This window comes from Bidens hawaiensis, unplaced genomic scaffold (assembly GCF_021521415.1).
Source record: "Bidens hawaiensis isolate Kalapana, Puna unplaced genomic scaffold, B.hawaiensis_p1.1 tig00014233_1, whole genome shotgun sequence".
Classification (NCBI taxonomy): Eukaryota; Viridiplantae; Streptophyta; class Magnoliopsida; order Asterales; family Asteraceae; genus Bidens; species Bidens hawaiensis.
Genome location: NW_027492227.1, coordinates 232,793 through 252,345, shown reverse-complemented (window position 1 = coordinate 252,345; position 19,553 = coordinate 232,793). Strand labels below are relative to the sequence as shown.

At 33.3% G+C, this 19,553-nt stretch overlaps 1 protein-coding gene, 1 long non-coding RNA gene and 1 pseudogene across 3 annotated transcripts; all 3 read right to left on the bottom strand.

Annotated features, from left to right (window-relative positions):
- Nucleotides 1-493: 493 nt before the first annotated feature.
- LOC143546133 (F-box/LRR-repeat protein At1g67190 pseudogene) lies at nt 494-1,994 on the bottom strand (annotated as a pseudogene).
- Nucleotides 1,995-3,938: 1,944 nt separating this feature from the next.
- LOC143546132 (cytochrome b-c1 complex subunit 9, mitochondrial-like) lies at nt 3,939-5,485 on the bottom strand. Its single transcript, XM_077037861.1, has 3 exons — nt 5,277-5,485; nt 4,409-4,456; nt 3,939-4,268 (listed from the first exon to the last, which is right to left on the bottom strand). The coding sequence occupies exons 1-3, from the start codon at nt 5,391-5,393 to the stop codon at nt 4,221-4,223; spliced, it is 213 nt and encodes a 70-aa protein (XP_076893976.1). The 5' UTR covers nt 5,394-5,485; the 3' UTR covers nt 3,939-4,220.
- Nucleotides 5,486-10,845: 5,360 nt separating this feature from the next.
- On the bottom strand, nt 10,846-13,107 carry LOC143546131 (uncharacterized). Of its 2 annotated transcripts, XR_013137561.1 has the most exons (5): nt 13,013-13,107; nt 12,552-12,915; nt 12,155-12,295; nt 11,227-11,709; nt 10,846-11,138 (listed from the first exon to the last, which is right to left on the bottom strand). It is a non-coding gene; the product is annotated as an uncharacterized LOC143546131 (long non-coding RNA). The 2 variants fall into 2 exon arrangements; XR_013137560.1 differs by lacking the exon at nt 13,013-13,107 and having other exon boundaries at nt 11,227-11,612; nt 12,552-12,924.
- Nucleotides 13,108-19,553: the final 6,446 nt, after the last annotated feature.

The window sequence follows — 19,553 nt, the reverse complement described above, 5'->3', positions numbered from 1 at the left end:
CAGTTCCCAATGTTATATAACACGTTATTTCATGATGTTTAAATGATGGATTGGTATTACTTTCCCGGTCATCCCCCGATGAAAGTAATACCGATCAGAACCATCGGGATGAAAGGGAAGTTTTCTTCTGCAACTTCTTGTTGAATATCTTTGTTAACAATATATCGACGCCATTATGAGAATAAAGTAACTAAATTAATATATTTAAAATTATTCATTAAATGAAACAACTTTGAAAAAGACATATTTATTATTCATTTATTACAAAACTTCAAATCATATAAACTACTCCACTTGGATAATTTGAAACTTAAAAGCCTTTTGTCTTCTATTTTGATTTTTGTGGTAGGCAAATGAGAAACTGACCCCCAACCCCAATGGTTGACATTTTATCCATCTTGAACCAAATAAAAGGGTAACAAAATGAAATATTCAATGACATGCAACAAACATATATCAAAAGCATATATATATTATATATAATAAATAATGACACTACAAGAGAAACATCAATCAAAAGCATATAAAAAAGATTGCCATGAGAACTAATATATATCCATAAAATAAATCTTCAAAACCTTTATTCATATACAAACTGAACATCAACATGAATGTACTTTCTCAGAAGTTGAACAATTGATGAAGTAAAACTAGCCAACATATGACACTCAACATGCGTTTTAGACTCGGAAACAACCCCATGAATAACCAACTTTTTAAGATTCAAACACCTTTCAAGCAAACACGCGACCCAATCTGCAAAATGTTCATCAAGAACCGTCCATCCAACATCCAAAGCAGTCACATTCACCATTGAAGACGAACCCTGCAAGCTATAACTAAGAACACCCTCTTTCAACTCATCTCTCAACTCATAACTCAATGCAAGATAGTTCAATTCAGGAAAACACAAAGCAATCGATTCGAGGTCAACAAAGTCAACCTCGTCATCAAACACCACGTTCCATAACCTTAACCTTCTCAGTTTAGAAGATTTCGATATTATCTGATAAAACTTTGACCAAATGATGGTGAAATTACTTACATCAATGATTTCAAGATCATCCATAGGGTCAATAATGTCAAGATGCAAGATGCTGACATCATCCATCTTGAAATGCTTCAAACTACCGTTCCCACTTAACTCAAACAACTCGAGCGCACAATCTTTCAAATGCAGCTTCTCAAGATTATCCGCTTCTAACGTAAACTTATCTAAACTTATCGCTTCGATATAGACTTTCTTCAACGTTTGACTAGTCAACTCAACCGTTACCTGAGCATCATTGATGGCAATCTCGGGACTAATAAGCCCTAAAAACTCAATCTTTGGACACGCGGTAAGCAACAAATTAAGATCCAACGACGAAATGTTAACATAACTTAAAGAAAGCGACTTCAAGAAAACAAATCTTTGATAATTCGGGTCAACTCCCGTGATCGAATTATGAGCCAAAACCAAAAGCTCAAGCTTCTGCCGCGCGCAAATATCAAGAATATTAACATTTGGCGCGGTCCGCATGTTATAAAACAAGCAGCGTAACGTCTCACGCGTGTACATTAACCACGCAATAACCGCAGAAGCCGAAAACTCATCAACATCATCCATTAATATGGACAAACCTTGTAACCCTTTGGTTTGGAAAATCGTCTGCGTGATTAATATCTCGAGCCGGCTCGTTGTGAGGTCACGAAACACGGGCCAATCATCGGAATTAAAGGAAAGCATATGCAAATGTTTATCGCAGGCTTCGCGCCATTTCTTACAGGTAGTTGAGGCGATTACGACGTCTCTAGCAGCCCTAAGGTGGGATAATATGTTGCCGATTACTTCAACAGGAAGACGGTCCATAATTGAATGTATGAATGTATGAATTATGAACCCTAATTGTGTCTATAATAATAACAAACCCTAAGGTGATAATTATGAATTAGATTATAAAATAATTCAAATTGATGATTAAATGAATCCGGAAATTATATATACGATTGAATAATGTAGGATTAAGTTGATATTATTCGAAAGCTATAAAAAAAAATTAGGGCAAATAATATTAATATTATTATTAGATACAAAGGCGAATATGCAATTCAAAATTAGGGGAAAATTGGGTGAAATGAGGTACCGGAAAGAGATGAATGGATGATGAGGTGTCAATAATAATAATAATAATCATCGGCGACGGTGATCGGAAAACAGAGGGTATCGGAGTTGACGGTGATGGGCTCCGATCAACGTATAATGGTCCGCCTATGGAGATTTAACGGTTGGTTATTCAATGTGACGTTATAAGTTTGATAAAATGGAAAAGAATCACATATATTTTTATTTTTAGAAACTTATTACTATGATGGAATTATACAAATGTTTACTTTATTTTTTTATGATTGATTAAGGTTTACTTTCAAATGCAAACATGATTGACTTTGTACAATTTTTTTAGACCATTCCCATCAACAATCTCACGATCTCAATCTCATATTATAAAATTAATTTCTCTTTCTTCATTCTACACATCCAACCCTACTCAATTTTTAACACACATTCACAACTCATCCCAACTTAAAAAAAGTTTTTTTTAACGAAGTCCGTTTTTAATAAAATTTATGTCGGAATGTTCATAATTTTTTTAAGAAATACCGTGTATTTAATTATTTTTTTTAGTTCGAATATTAAAAGTTAATTGAATAATTAAGTTATTAGGGGTTAGTTTGGATTGCAATCTGGGTTTGCTCCACCAACCCAGATTGGCAATCTAGATTGCTTTATTTTCTTTTTTAATTTTTTTTTAATTTTAGGTCCACCAATCTCATTATGAGATTGCCAATGGGAGTAGTCTTATACAATCTTGATGGAGATCCTAAGAAAAATTAATAATTAGGGTCATTTTAAGGTGTTTGGGATGTCTATTTTATCTCTTTATGACTTATATAAGTCATAAGTTATGGATTATACACTCATAAAACCTAACTTTGTCAAACAATTTATAACTTATAACCTATAAGTTACAAGCTATAAGGAGATAAAGTAAGGAATCCCAAACACCCCCAAGTAGTATAACACTTTTCTTAAGATAACAACATATTTACTCGTTACATTATCCGCATTATCCGCAGTCGCCAAAATCTCAAACCACTCTTCAAACCAATTATTATGATTGTACGGATTGTGTATTAGTATGACAGTTTTCTTAAGATAACAAGATTTTATGATTTTCTCTTCATAAATGATATCCTGATTTTGTAAAAAAAAGTTATTTTCGTAAAATATGTATGTTTGTTATTAAAATCATATATATTGCATTATTACATGATTTGAATCCCCTAAATTTTAACATTTACTTGTAGTCATGCCGTATTTTAGAAGTTTACACTAGCAGAGTCAAGTACGAGCTCCTGTAAGCTTAAACATGTCTCGTTTAACTTAAGAGAACTCGAGTTGTCTTATTTTGAGCTCAAATCTTAAGGTTTCAGCTCAACTCTCGTGGTTAGTTTTACGAGCTTAAGCTTAACTATGGCATCTACTTTATTATCAATTTTTAAGTTAATAATTGATAGTTTTACCATCAAGTTTTACATTAATAATTCTTTTATACATATTTGTTATAATCTTGAGCTCGAGCACGTTTGTTAAATGAGCTCCATTATACACATGAGCTCTCAAGCTCGGGCTGATTAAACCTTAAAACGAATCAATATTTCAACAGGTAATTCTTAAGTAGCTTATAGACAGCTTAAATCGTTTATACCCTGCATTTTTTTTCAAAATAGATCATTTGTGCTTGCCAGAAAAAAAATGCTAATATTTTAACCATTTTTATATGCATGTAAGTTCACTTAATAAAACTGTATAAATAAAAGTACAAGTCCAACACTTAGGAATTCTTGTACCAATATGCAATTAAAAGAACTGGAATCATATTTGTAACCATTTTCCCTAGAAACTCACATACATACACACATAAAGTAAATTTAAATATGCAAAACAATAACTGATTTTGGAACAATTATGCACGATCAAACAAAAGTTTCCAAAAGAAAATTCATAAAGTAGAATAATAATGAGAATTGAACCCTCTGCAAAGTTGAAGGATCTAGTTCTGGGATTACCACACCCAGTTTGACCCAAAAAAGTCAACACTTATTACCAATATTCATATAAATTTTCCTTTCAAATGCCCAAACAAAGTGAAAAAAGTATCACATACGATTATCAAGATTCATTCAATAGGCCTCTGTCCCAAAACAGATATGTCTTCGTACCGTTTCTGCATAAAAAACAACACGCTAAGAACCACTCGGATATGAAAACCCAAAAAGTATAACTACTAGATTGGTCATTGATAAATTGCATTACAAGAAGGGAATAAAAAAACACGTGATTAAGTTCAAGAATAAGCTGGCTTACCCCGATATTGTTATTCTCCCAGAGTTTATGAACTCCATAGTCAACTGCCTGAAACACATATATCAGCAAGTATCTCAGTCAATCGGCGCATATATATAAAACTTTAAAACCATAAATAATATATAACCAAAGTCTAACCTACATACTTAGAAGGGGCGTCTTAGATATTTATTTAAACTGTTTAAACTTAAGCCCGTGTTGCAGAACTCGCTAGGCGCTAGCAGGGTGGTGGGCTAGGATCTAGCGATTAATCAGGATTAATCAAATTGGAATTTCTATGTAACTTTCCAAATATACATACACCTTATTGTTATATCTAAATTTTCAATTTTGACCAAACAACGATTAATCGGTGACTAGTCAGCCGATATATCACCGATTTTCCCGATATTGGCTTTTTAAGTCTTAATTGTTAATTTTTAGTGTTTAATGTTAGTTAGTCTTTTTAAGTCTTAATTGTGTTTTATAAGTTGCAAAAGGTTATGTAGGAGACTATACTGAATTGTTAGTTTTATATCGCTATACATACAAATTGTGCATGATATTAAAACTACCGATAATACTCCGCGACCTTGACCGATATCCGATATTTTTCAGCATAGATTATCGGAGCCTAGGAGCGATTATTGTTCATGAGTGTTTATTTCGTTGATGAAATACCATAAACTTATGTAAAAATTAGACTGAACATACATGATAATTAGTAATACATGATATAATTAGATCTACGAGGATAATCAATTAATTCTATAAACTTAATAATCTTAACTAATCAAATGAAAGTGTATTATAAACTAGAGCAGGTGATAATAATAATAATAATAATAATAATAATAATAATAAATGAAATAAAACCCTAATTACCCACCCGTTCACCGAGGAAAGCACCGGCGATAACGAAAGTGACGTAGACGGAGTTACGGCGCATAAGGACTTTGTATAGTCCTTCAAATAGTCCACCGGTTCTCCGAGCTGCCGTACTCATCGTGATAATTTGACGGTGAAATGCTGCTGGTTGAGATTTGGGGGTTTCAGCCAATCTAGGTTACCGATACTGCTTTTTTGTTCATGTGGATTCAGGGTGAACAGAACCGGATCCGGTTTAGTACATATATATATTCTTTTCAAATTGATACGTACTTCATAAAGTTTGAGTCTCGCTCGAATAAAACTACCTGAAAAAATTTGAGTTTGAGTTGGTTCAGTTTTGTAACCGAGTCAAATTTAACCTAAGCTCGGCTCGAGTTATGAATCGGCTCGTTTAACTTCAAAATCGAGCATAGACCTAGCTGAGCTGCCTCGTTTAAATTTAAGCTCGAGCTTGATACCATCATGGTTCAACTTGTGAAAAACCCTATGTAAAAGTGTCATTTCCGTCCCTAAAGTTTTGTAACTTATGTATACAAAAACCTTTTATTACTTTTATTTTTGTATATGGATATTTGAGGTTTTATGTTTCTTATCATTTATATTTATGTCACTAACCCGGTCTATTTTTAAATGGTAATTTAGGGTAATATGGTCCTTTTAACTTATGTATAACATTAATTATATTTTTAACACTTTCCCCAAACCTCTTTAATAAAATCCTAAATCTTAATTAAACGTAACTTATTCACACACAAAAAAAACAAACAAAACAAAATACAAAGCACAGTGTCTCCCTCTTTTTTTCCACTGACAGCCATCATTGTCTATAGATTATAGATGGTACACATTTTTTTATTAATTTGACATTATCATTGACTCGGGATAATAAGTCGGCCATGTCAGACAACTAATTCCCTTGGTACATAAATTTTGTTTTATAATCATTCTTGATTCGTTTGCATTAGTCTTAGTGTAGTATAAGCCACATGAAAGTACGTTATTCATCAAAACCATATTTTTACCTTAAAACATATTCGTGATATATCGTGCACTTGCATTCTTGTACACTATCTTTTCGATAAATACCCTTAAAAGGGAGATTGGATATAGGATCATGAACTTAGGGGACTAGGGAAATAAATGTAGTACTACACTCATCACTAATCTTTCTCGTAGACGCAAATTTCTTAAAAAAATGTTGTGTCCCCTTTTGATCCTTAGACCATATTATGTTTGATTTGAGGAGGGTTAATCTAAGAAGACAAGGAAATTAACTTCATTTGTGCATTGAGCACTTGTACCACTCAAAGGCCTATTAATATTAGTAAAGGTCTTGGGTTGGTGGTCTTAGAGGTGCACAAATCGGTTAACCGGTTAATTTGATAACCGGTTTTTTATTTTTGCGAGAAATAACCGGATAGGGTAGTAACCGGTTTTGATCGGACCGGTTAATCGGTTAATAACCAGTTTTGAAATCATAAAATACTAACTGGTTACTAACCTGGGGTAGGATCAGTTAGTAACCGGTTAGAAACCGATTAACGGGTTTCTGAGTGCACCTCTAGGTGGTCTATTGGTAGACAAGTTTTTTTAACACTAAAGCTTTTGGGTTTGGGTCATAGAAAGAAAAAAAATGGCATTTTAAAAAAGGGAATGGGTCCAATAGAATTAGTTCTAAATGTCTAATGTGTGTAGAATTAAACTTGCGATTTTGCGAAGCTTCTAAGATAACCAAAGAATTAGGCCTATTATTAACATCTAATAAGTCCATTGAGCCCATCAGAATTGTTAATAATCAAAATCCGGCCCGATCTCTTTATTACCATTTCCCACTAGGGAATCATTCAGGGATACTTTACAACTTACATGAAGTATTCACGCCCCAAGAGAATAATTTAGTTTGTTTTGTTTAAAACTTGTACTATTTAGTCTCGTTTAAGGGTGTTAGAGGTGTGTGAAGATTTATATATGATTGAAAATAAAATAGACTAATAAGAAAGTGTAATGTCCAAAATAAGAAGTTTATGAAGATTTTAAAACGTGGTGTTTGAAAATTTAAAAATGGGTGTGTGAAGATTTATATATTTAAAAACACAAAATTATAGGTGCTTAGGGTGTAGAATATGACGTCAAGAGTTCAACAACTGTAGAGTGTAACATTTAGTTGTTCAAGAGAAAAAATAAACACAAAATTATGGATCGTTGGAGATTTAAAAAATGAGGCAAAGCTTGAGAATGTGGTTTTTAAGACTGTGTATATTTTTTATTTCTTCTAGTTTATATCTTTTCCAACTACATCTTTTGTATTTTTCTTTTACTTTCTCTGGTGTATATCTTTTCCTTTAGAGATTATTTCTTTAATTTGTTTGTTAGTTTTGAGCACTCTAAATATCCACGGGATATGTATGAAATGAATTAGTATTTGATATTTTGATTGCATCTAAAGTTATAAGAACTTGATTTCTTAAACCCTTGGTTCGATTGTAGTATTTGGTTAATCATAAAGTATTTTTTTTAGACATTTGATTGTTTTCGTTCCGGCATCAACCTCCATCTTACCCTTCAATCGCCATTGTTGCGTGCTCCTTATGCTTCATACAGCCACACATATACCCTTCAGTCGCCATTGTTTCCTACTTATTCTTCTAAACAGTCTACATCCAATTATAGAATAACTAGGTGGAAGACTTTTTGGGTTTATTGTCTAAAAATATGACTTTAATAATACGAAACAGATTGATAAATAAACTAGTAAAATTCCCTCGTGTAGATATATAAAGACAAGTTACAATGGTTATCTTGAAATTCATTAAAAATCGTATTTTAAAAGTTAGAAGTGAAAAATGAAAAATATGTTAATGAATAATAAAAATCAAACGCATGTGAGCATATTAAAAATAACATATACTAAAAAAACCAAAACACATTTAAGTTTTTTTTTAAAGTGTTATATCAGACTTCTTGTTGTGAGGCCTTAAAAAGAGTGACCTAAAAAGAGTGACAAAATGACATGACATATCTTTAAAACCCCAATACCACACAATGCTAAATGGAGGGGCTTCAATACATTAACGCCCAACAAATGAAATATGTTTAATGGTTGGGCCCAAATCTGAAGGATTGGGCTTTAAGTGGGCTTTAAAATTTTACGTGGTAGTGACATCAAATTTTAACATGGGCTTTAAAGTCTTCCGCAACTAATAGTATTGATGGGAACATCACCCCGCATAATGTGGTACTGAAAGAAAACACCCCGAAGTGTCTCGGAGCTGTTTGTATTTCACGTTTAACGTCAAGATCATTGAAGTAATGATTTTGAGACGGGCAGAGTGGGAGCACCGCCTCACCAATCTAAATACTAAATTAAGACGAGAGGGTGGTGAGACCATTGCCACCACCTTAAGAGCATCTTCAATGTAATGTTTAGTTATGGCATGGTATTGTTCAGAATTCTGAACTGGATAAATAAACATTGGAGGTGAATCTTACGTATATTCACAAAACTGAATGTAACTAAACATGATAAGGCTAAGGGTAATAGGGCTTGGTTGAGCCTCAAGTGATCCAATCAAAACCCGACACGTAGGGTATAACATGGCACTGGATCAAGCCCCTCAACCAAGCCCCAGAGGGTGTAGTGGTCTAGGTGATCCGGGGCTTGATCCAGTTATTTATTTATTTTTTATTTATGCACACAATTATAAATTAAAATCTTCGTTAAAACATAAATAAAAGGAAAATAAAAACATAAATTTAAAATACATAAAAATAGTGTTTTTATTTTTTTCCCGCCAATTTCTTCCGAATAAGATCCTTTTCTTCCTCCATTATCGTTTGGTCGGATAGCGGTAGGTGGCTAAAGTCTTTAGTTAGAAATGCCAAACTCTTTAACCGATTTTTTGTATGTCGAGAGGAGGGTACTTGACAATTTGTTAAATTTTATCTCGAGCTTCACCAATCCCGCCTCTCCGGTTTTCTTCTCCTTACCTTTTTGAGATTGTTTTGCGGGTTTAGCCGGCTCCGGTTGTGTGATGATATTACCGTAACCCGAGCCCGACATGGTTTTAAATTTGAGAAACCTAGAGAGATTTTTAAATTATTATAGAGAAATGTAGTGAGAATGGTGTGTAATTGTTATAAAATGGGGTAGTTATTTATAATGGGTTTGAAAAAAAAAACATTAAAATAGCCAACGGCTATTTATTTAAAACAAAACCTCCAACGGCTAAATTAGTCCCGCGGTCCCAGCCACAGGGGCCAACCGCGCCCCGGCTCACCTGAGGGGTGTAGCGGTGTTCGCGAGTCACATCCGCGGTCGCGCCCCCCGTTCACCCCCCATTACCCTCAGCCTAAGTGAGCCTAATGTAATCATTTTCAATTTAAATTCTAAAACCGATTCCAACCACAACTTTAATTATTTTTCTTTTAAATTAAAAAAAATATTTGCTTTTACTTTCAAACGGTAAGATTCAGGAATATATGTAACAATGAAGCTCATCATGTACTTCGAAGTGATTTAGTGGTGCACATATATTAAACAATAGTCGGTTTGAGTAGATAGATTTTTTAAAATTAGTTTATGTAATTTTTTAGTTTATATTTGTGTGCGGTTGTTTTATTTTCTGTTTGTGTAATTTTCAGTTTTTATTTATATGACTTCTATATATATGTAAATTTATTTACTAGAACTTATTTTATTTTTACATAAAATGAAATAAAAAATAAGATACATAAATAAAAGTATTTTAATTTATAGAAAGAAAATAAAAAAATAGGTGATTATTAGAAATATAGAGTAGTTTAAAAGTGGATATAGTGTTGAACGAAAAAAAGAATTTTAATGTTTAAAAGTAAATGAGTGAAAATTTGATGTTAGAGCTGATTTGACGTATTTAATTTATTTTTCTTCATTCACCATTACGATTTATGGATGCTCTAATGCATTAACTTCTTGTGAATCACTATTCCCATGATTCACTATACAAGCATTTTAGTAATAATAATATAATAATAAAAATAATATGTATTTCTATTCTTGCCGTTAAAATTTAAAAAATGTATTTCAGTTCTTTTTTAATTGGCACGTGATTTATTGATTAATGAATAAAAAGGAATTCCAGCTTGGACAAATGAGGTGATTACGAGGTGCATCCAGTCACCAGTTATCAGTAAACGTGCTAGCTACACCTATCTTAACATAGTTGACCAACAAATTATTTTTTTTGAAAATTTTCAAACGAGCACTTTTTTAAGAGAGAAATCAAATGGACCCTTGAATTTCCCTTATTTTAGAAATGTCACGAGGAAATTGGACGAGGGCATCACTTTGGAAAATATGTCCAAATATTCTGATAGGATTTGCAAACCAATAATAAATTGACACGTGTTCCAACATCAGGACAGTTTTTGACCCAAGTTCGTCATTCACAGACAATTTCATATATTTCAAATCTGAAGTTTTAATTTAAAACTAGTATTTTGACGGGGGCAGTGGCGGTCGATTTGGATGTTGTTTAGGTTTGATAACAAAGCAAAACAAACCCTTAAACATCTAAAAATGCTAATGCGAGCAACATAAAGCACCAGATAGTCCAAACAAAGCAAAAACAATGGAAAATATATTATGAACGGATGAACCTAAAAATACTTGCAAAATGATCCATTTGAAGGTGAACGTCTCTGTTGTATTGATTGCTTCCAACATTAAATAACACAACAGTTTCCTAATATATGCTAACCATGAGTCGAAGGCTTGCACAGTTATTTCTTTTACTTGGTTAAACAAAGGATGTGGCTTGTCATTGTCATCAACCCATAAGAACCCATAAGAAAGAATCACACCTGTTGTAGGGTTGGTTTCCTTCCATGCTGTGAAGATTAAATAACATTGTCACTAACCACAAACTAATCTACATGAACATAACAAAATTAACAATAACATGTTTTACCTTAAATCATTTGATGATAATTTTGGTGAAACTAAAACCTTAGGTGGGTCATCGTCAATGAAAACGAATGAAGTGAATACCATCTTTGTTATGACTTTCATTAATATTCTGACACACTCAACCTCTTTGTTTCGATGAATATTGGACTCCTTTATTGTATCTTGTGGTGTATACATGTCTTTTAGAGCGGGTCTAATTCATCGTCTTCAATTTCTTTACCTTTCTCTATTTTTTTTTTCTGAAAACGTAGCACACAATAGATCACATAATAAGTAAATGATATAAAAAAATGTTCTTGTCATGGATTTACCTTCAGTTTTTCAACTGAGCCTTGCATGAACTCCGGGCTGTCGCTGAACTTTATTACCTCTCTGGAGACCGGCGATCTTCACTTATTATCAATAAATAAAATATTATGTTTGTTTGAGGGTGTGGTAATTTTGTCTTTTACATTCAGTTTGATATCAAATGACATCGATAGGCCTGTACACGAACCGAACGCAATGAATAGTTTGATAGGAAGTTTATTTATGATAATTATCTAATAAACGAACACAATCACATTATTTTTCATTTAATTAAATGAACGAACATGGACCGACGTTTTGTATGTTCGTTTATTCACGTTCGTTAGTCCACGCTCATTTATGTTCGCTTATTCATGCTCATTTATGTTTGTTTATTCATGTTTCTTTTTCTTAATGAATGAACGTGACCAAAAAAAGGTCCGATTACATGTTCGTGTTTGGTTAAAGTTAAATATTAACATGAACATGCCAACGTTGAAAAGTGAATGTTTGTTTGGTTGATAGAAGTACCATCTGTGTATGGTTCGGTTCGTTTATAGGCCTACTCATGGACATAAAATGACAAATCCTACCCAATTCAATTCATCTACTTGAAAACTGAAGTATACATATGGACTAACCTTTCTCGGATTTATGCTAACGTTGCTAGTCTGCCTATACAAATTCCTTTTCTGTCAGTACTTCTATCAACCCATAAAGAAAAACTGAAGGCAAATCCATGACAACTTTGTAGTAATTCTTTATAAACCTCTCAGCTAAACCTATAAAAAAGATAACTTTGCATTAAAAAATTACATACTTAAGGCGTAAAACATAGTGAACCTAACATCAAACAACCCCATTTCTGTTGTGAGTGCTAAGGTTAGATGTTGGCATCAATGTGTGTCTCATAATCATATTATATATCTTGTGTTTGTAATGAATGTGTAACAGATTGAATAATTTTGATGCTGCATTCCTTTTGGTTCAATCATATAGACCAATATTAAAGAATTAATAAGATGGCAAGTGATATACCTCAATTTTATTTCCATTTTAACCCTTTGGACACCGATTGTTCCACTTATCATATTCAGAACTGAAAGCCTAATAAAGCCCTAGACCTGCAATCAAGATCAAAACATAAAATTAGAAATGATTGTGAGGTTCTTTGGTATAGATATATATTATTAATTAATATTACAAACCACTCAATGTTGGCTTAATTCTACCATACCCGTTATCCATCTATTCATTCTAGACTATTGATTTGGCAAATTTAACAGACAAAATTTCTGATTTTGTAGAAGGCTTTTTTTTTTTTTTTTTTTGTTTATAAATGTTGGTTGTTCAAACCATGGCGTTTGATTCAAAACAAAATTTTCGACATATGAATCGTCACCTGAAGTGAACGTTAACACCAAACAGCAATCATACAACACATAATATTTGAAATTTACAAACCTTCCACACAAAATATGCACATAAAGAGATATTACCTTTTTGGTTCTGAGGTTTAATCGGTCTGTGAAGAGCAGCCCAAATAAGTGAAATCGCTTATTTGTTTTCTGAGTAACCAACCTGAAATTACCTTATCAAATTACGAACCAAACAGGAATGAAATTAAAGTGTGCACTTACCGGAGGAGATATCATGACTATTCCTTCCGATTCGTGCTTGTACTCTATTCTCAGTTGCCACCGTCTTCCTGTGATTGACATGCCGACAACAACTCCTGGTACGGCCGAAACCCTCCACCGCCGATCACCCCTCTATCAAGAATGGACAGATGCAGAGAAACAAAAAAGATTAGATAAATGAGAGGAGAGTGAATATGCATTGTTACATACGTGTGTGAATTATAGTCATATATTTTTACATAAGAGAATTGAGAAACTCATGAATAGTAAAAAGCACAATGATACTTTTTAATATATATATATAATTTCTATTACTATAATTAATTTTAGCTATATTTTGTATTATTTTACAATTTATTTAATAGTAACTTTCATAAATTTTTGAATATATATTTAAAGCGTGCTTATTTTTACCTACGTGTTGACATAAATTTTACTCAATACCAAATCAGGTCAATTTTTTATTAAATGTTTCGATATAATTTTAATCGTGCTCGGTTTTGAACAAAGTTTATGTTGACACATAGATAAAAATAAGGGCATCTCAATGATATATTCAAAACTTCTTTTAAAAAAACAAACCATCTAGATCAAAACTGTTAGTGAGGGGTGTAAAGTTTTTTGGTTTCAATATACTCGCTATATTATAAAAAAAAGGTATCAAACAATGTTCATTTCGTTATTTTTTTAATTATGTAACGACCTAGCTTCGGGCTCTCGGGATTGAGAAAGTCTATCGCCATGCTCTTTATGATATAATCAAAAGGTGTGAATTTCTTAAACGATATGAGTCTAACAAGAAAAGTATAGGTTAACCTACACAATTTTGAGTTAGTTTATGGGTGAACGCATTAACACGCTTAGTCGAACATATCAAGTTCATATAAATTCGATACGTTTGCAAGTTGACTCATTATAAATTATTTAATAAAAGGTAAATTATTTAAAAAAATAAAACTTAAAAAAATATAAAAAACGTTGGATGTCAAGTTCAATAGATTTAAACATAACTTAAATAAAATAGAAATTTGTTAGTTTTCGGGTATGTTTGTGACTTCAAAGTAGTATTAGTAAGTGAATAAATTAGGTTAGTTATTTGTGTTCGTTCTAACCCGTGAAAAATAGAATAATACTCCATCCGTCCCATTATAAGTGTCATAGTTTGATTTTTCAAGTCTTTCTTGTTTAACTTTGACAGACAATATTTTTGTTTGTGTTATATAATACTTGATGTAAAATATATGAATGGACTGGGTTTTAAATATATTTTACATTGATATAATTTTCATCAAGTATTATATGATACGAACAAAAATATTTACGGACAAAATTGCAAAACAAAGACTTGAAAAGTCAAAATAGGACACTTATAATGGGACGGGGGGAGTATACAAATTTGTGCACACACGAATTTTAAAAGGTCCGTATAAAACTTGTAGATTCTTACTAAGTTTGTAAATTCAACTTACATGACATGTTTAACACCAAAACATTCTTCGAGCTTCCACTCATATCTCTAAAATTTTCTATTATCACACACTTAATTAGTATATCACCCAATCATAAATACAAACATCTCAAAAATGTAAGCAAACATGATCATTCTGCCATAAAGTATATCACAAATTCCAAATACGTCACATTCCAATTTCTGTAAAAAAAAATTAATTTCATGAACTAAAAGTTGGTTTGGAATTTAGAAAATTATTAAATTAAGCGTAAAGAGTAATTTATCCACATGTTAATTTACTTCATTTGGTTGGAATAGTTTATGAACATTTAAGTATTTTAAAAACCACTAGAGAAGCCTGTATAATATCATACTCAACAAGACAACTATAACCTTAACACTTAACAATGTCTTCCTCCACCCTTAACCACCAACAACTAAGTACCGGAATCCTCAATGCCAATTCCCTCCATTTCATCTTCCTCTCTTTCCTTTTCGTACAGGTCACCTTCTCCCCGTCCGCGGTAGTCCTGTTCTACATCTCCTCCTCCGGCACCACCACCGATGTTAGAACAATAATCACCTCTTGTCTAAACCTACTCACTGCCAAAACCCTAATTACAATCATTTCCTTTATTATTCTTCCAACCGTTGCCGGCATAGCATTGATAACATGTAGCACAAACCAGGCCATCCATGATAAACCTTTATCCTTCTCATCCACTCTCAAATCTCTCATTCATTCGGATATTCGTCTTCTTTACACAACCATCATCCAATCAATAAAACTAATAATACTTTTGCTTGCGGTTACATTCTCCATAATCATGGTCATCGAAGCTATTAAAGCTGCGTTAGAGTACCATTTCGATTTGTTCTTCATTAACTTAGTTACTTTAATTGCTACTAAAGCTATGAATTGTTCTTCATAAACTTACTTGCTATTAAAGCTATTCAATCTTCATAAACTTAATTGCTTTATACGTTTTAGCAATACTATGATATATATAATATACTAGTTATGGTTTATTGTTAGGGATATAATATACACCACATAGTCTGAAATCTAATCTCACAACTCACACAGATTTCACAAACGGTCATTTGCGTCAAACTATAGCCCCCTATTTTCCCAAACGGTTGCTTGCATGTGTCATTGAAAGTTGATCTTGAAACAAGATAAAAGAAAATGTTTAAGTCTATAAACTTTAAATGTTTAGAGTTATTGGCTAGTGAGTTCGTATTTTTTGCATATTTATCTTATTAGTTATAAAGTCTAGAAAGTTACGAATTCAATTATTTTAATATAAGAGATGGTTAAGGCTATTGAATTAGTGTGTCAAGAAGTATAATAAATAGAAAGTGTCACATGTATTGTTGATCTTGATTGATATACTTCTTGTCACACTAATTCAATAGCCTCGAACGGCTGTTTGCATGTATGTCTACCTATGTGTCAAAGATAGCCCCTCGATCTACTTTTCAAACAAATGTTTGCATGTATGTGAACGGCTGTTTGATGTTATGAAATCAGATAAGGGGTATAGAAATAGTATGACGCTATTTGTTATATCATTATAATTATAACTATAATTGTGATAGTATGCAATTAACCCTACCTAGTAATAGATTATTTGAGTATACTTGTAAACCGGCAAACTATTAGACTTCACTCATTTTTTATAGTGTTTATAATAGGATCCACAATCATTACATCACTGCCGTATCCGTCAGTTAACCAAAATTTCGGGCAAACAACAATCTAGATATTGCAATTTGGAACCATATGTTTGCTATCGTCGTTAATGGTTTTGCATTATGTGATGGAGAACACGGTGTTGCATGTGCATTGCATGGTGGCAGGTGATGAGGAAGAGATTACAAAGACAATGTTGGAGCATGAATTTTGCGATGAATATGTCGATAACTTGGCTGAAGCGGCAGCTAATGGAGGTTTTGATTGTATATTTTATTTGTTAACTATAGTTTGGATAAATTTGTTTTGTGTACAGTTTTATTTTATTTATACTTCTTAAAATAATATGTATATAGCTGTTTTAACATTTTGGTACGTGTTACAGACTATTTTTTTTATGATTTATGATTTCACATTTTTATTCCAGAAACATTCTTGTTAAGCTTAAAACCTTTTTAAATAGAAAAACCCACGCTAATATACACTTATTATAATAGTAATTAAAATTTTATATTTTTTTTTATAAAAGACTAATTGTTAAAAATTAAAGATTTATCGTGGTATCATGTGGATTGCCTTCTGTCACAAGAAGTTTGAAAACTTGAAAACATATTGTATTCTATATTAACCTATTAAAAAAATGCAATAATTAATTGAGTTTTGCGTGCTGAGTGATTAAAGAGATAATTTCGCTTGAATGGTTAAAAAGATCAAAGGGTCAGCTACTAAAAACTTTGTGCACGAACTTATGCCTTTTGCACCAACTCATGCCTTTTTATCTATACATATAGTTCATCACGTCGGGGCAAATCAGTAAAACCTGAGCAATTGTAACAAAAGTGTTGTTAGTTCTGACGTTGAGATGATACGTTAATGCGAATTCGGTTGATTTTGGTTACGTGTGTTATGGTATCATAACTAAAATCGAAGATAAAAAATATATAATTTTTTTTTGAGGTGAGCCAGTTGGGTGGTGTCACTCGATAAAACCCAAGCGTTGAGGCTGTAAGTCTACGCAAATTCGGGTTTGTTACGGTACCGAAACTTATAAAAAAGAAACAAATTTGGTATTCGGCCGGTTTTCATTACGGTACTTGAATTAAAACAAAATGTGGCGAGTCTACGTGAATTCAGTTGGTTTACGACACGTTCGTTACGATAACGGAACTAAAAAAACAAAAAGCAAAACTGATTCTATCGGTTTACGTTATGCTCGTTACGACACTGAAAGTAAAATTAAAAAAACCGTCAACCACTAAGGTGTCGCCAAGTGACCCAATGAGGGCCCTTACGACACCAAAATTGTAACACCCCGACCGATGGCGGATTATACATCGGGGCGCCACGTATTGTTTCATTACTCGCGACACTATTTGGGTGTCAATATTTAATAAATACATTTCCTTGCGCACGCGCAGAACACGACATAAAGTAACATAAATCATATTATAACTCAAAATATTCAAATAACATAAACTTGTCTTGTTACATTTTAAACTAGGTCCAAAAAAAAAGAAAACATCCTATGTGTCCTCAAGCTTCCAGAAACAGCTACAGCAAACCTGAACATGTGTTAAAATAAAACGTCAACACTTGCGTATCGGTGAGAAATCAAGTTTAATACATATAAATAGATAACAATATCTGCGCGCATCATGTGTATAACTGGTGTTCAACAAGGGTGTAATCAGATTGTGATCAAGCCTAATAGATCATAGCTCATAGTTCAACCCGTGCTCCCAATTGAGCACAAAAAACAAGAAAACTGTGCAAGTGTAAACAAAAGAGAAATCATAAACGATAGTTCTCCCGTGTTCATCTAATGGATCCATGAAAACTGCGGAATAGGCCGACAAGACGGTTAATGATCCACACATACAAATAAACAGCCAAGTCTACGTCCATAACACATGGGGTTTTGCGCGACAAAAGTTTATAAACAAGTTTAAGACTCAAGTTTGTACGAACACATGAACATCCCAAAACATTAAAAATAAAAAGGGATTAGGTACGAGATTACTCACATGTAAACGGTGCGTTGAAAGGTAACGCAAGAACCAAACTTTCAACAAGCGAAGTTAACCTATAAATAGAGATTATTGGTTTAATGATTTGTTTTATGCCTTGAATATATGTTAGCATAGTAATATGTATCTTTAACAAATTATTATATATTATATATTACCGGAAATCTGGGCAGGACAAGGGAAAAGACGAAGGCAGGGAGAGGAGGCGGCTGAGGAACAACGGCAGAGAGCAAAGGGAGAAAGATTTGGGGAGTGCTTAAGTGTAGTGTGTGAAGTGTTAACTAAAATTAGCTTAATTTATAGGAAAAACCCAAGGGAACACAATCCCTTAAAAAGAGGAAAATATCTTATCAAATCAAGCAAAAGATATTAAAAAGCATAAGAAAACAAAAGCAAAAGATATCAACAGATACGCCGGCAGCTGCAGGGGATGGGAAAAAGCTGGGAGATGTCAGAAAAGCACTGTTCAAGGCATGCAAAAGAAGATTTCAAAAGATTATGTCAGTCACTTTTTCTGTCAACCAATAGGATTGGTGCGCATGCTGCGCCGAAAGTGGCTTTTCGGACAGATGTCGGAACTGACCTACAGTGCTCAAACAAAAGATAAGATATTTCAAAAGCATACAAGCTGACCTAAACAGAAGAAAAGACTTAAGGTCTAGCGCGAGAAGACTCGAGCGCGCGCGAGGGCGAAGGCAGACAGAGAACAATCCTTAGCGCGTCGCGGGAAGAACTACAATTCATAGCGCGTCGCGGGAAGAACTACAATCCTTAGCGCGCCGCGGGAAGAACTACCATTCTTAGCGCGCCGCGGGAAGAACTACGATCCTTAGCGCGCCGCGGGAAGAACTACCATTCTTAGCGCGCTGCGGGAACAGTTCGCCTCGCGTATCGCAGGAACAGCTGGTCTTCGCGCAGGCTTCCTTGTAAGGAGTCTGGCGCGTGGAGCTGCGCAGACATCCTTAGGCGGGAAGAACCAAAGGACAAGCAAAGAGTTAAGAGAAAAAGGGTTTCAAGGCTTAAGGGTTAAGCAGAGGGGCGGGTCTGCGACAAGAGAGAAAAAGGGAGGCGGGACGGCGACAAGAGAGAAGAAGAGGCGGGACGGCGACAAGAGAGAGAAAGAGGCGGGACGGCGGAAAGAAATTATTATTATTAGTAAGTAATATAAAAATATATATATATATGATTTATTTAATGTTAATTTTACAAAGATTAATAATCAAATTT

Excerpts from the sequence above, each read along its gene's own strand:
- LOC143546132 (XM_077037861.1), bottom strand. The coding sequence starts at position 5,393 with ATGAGTACGGCAGCTCGGAGAACCGGTGGACTATTTGAAGGACTATAC. Across the intron at positions 4,457-5,276 it reads GTGCTTTCCTCGGTGAACGG|GCAGTTGACTATGGAGTTCA; the intron begins GTGGGTAATTAG and ends TATGTGTTTCAG. Across the intron at positions 4,269-4,408 it reads GGGAGAATAACAATATCGGG|AAACGGTACGAAGACATATC; the intron begins GTAAGCCAGCTT and ends TTTTTTATGCAG.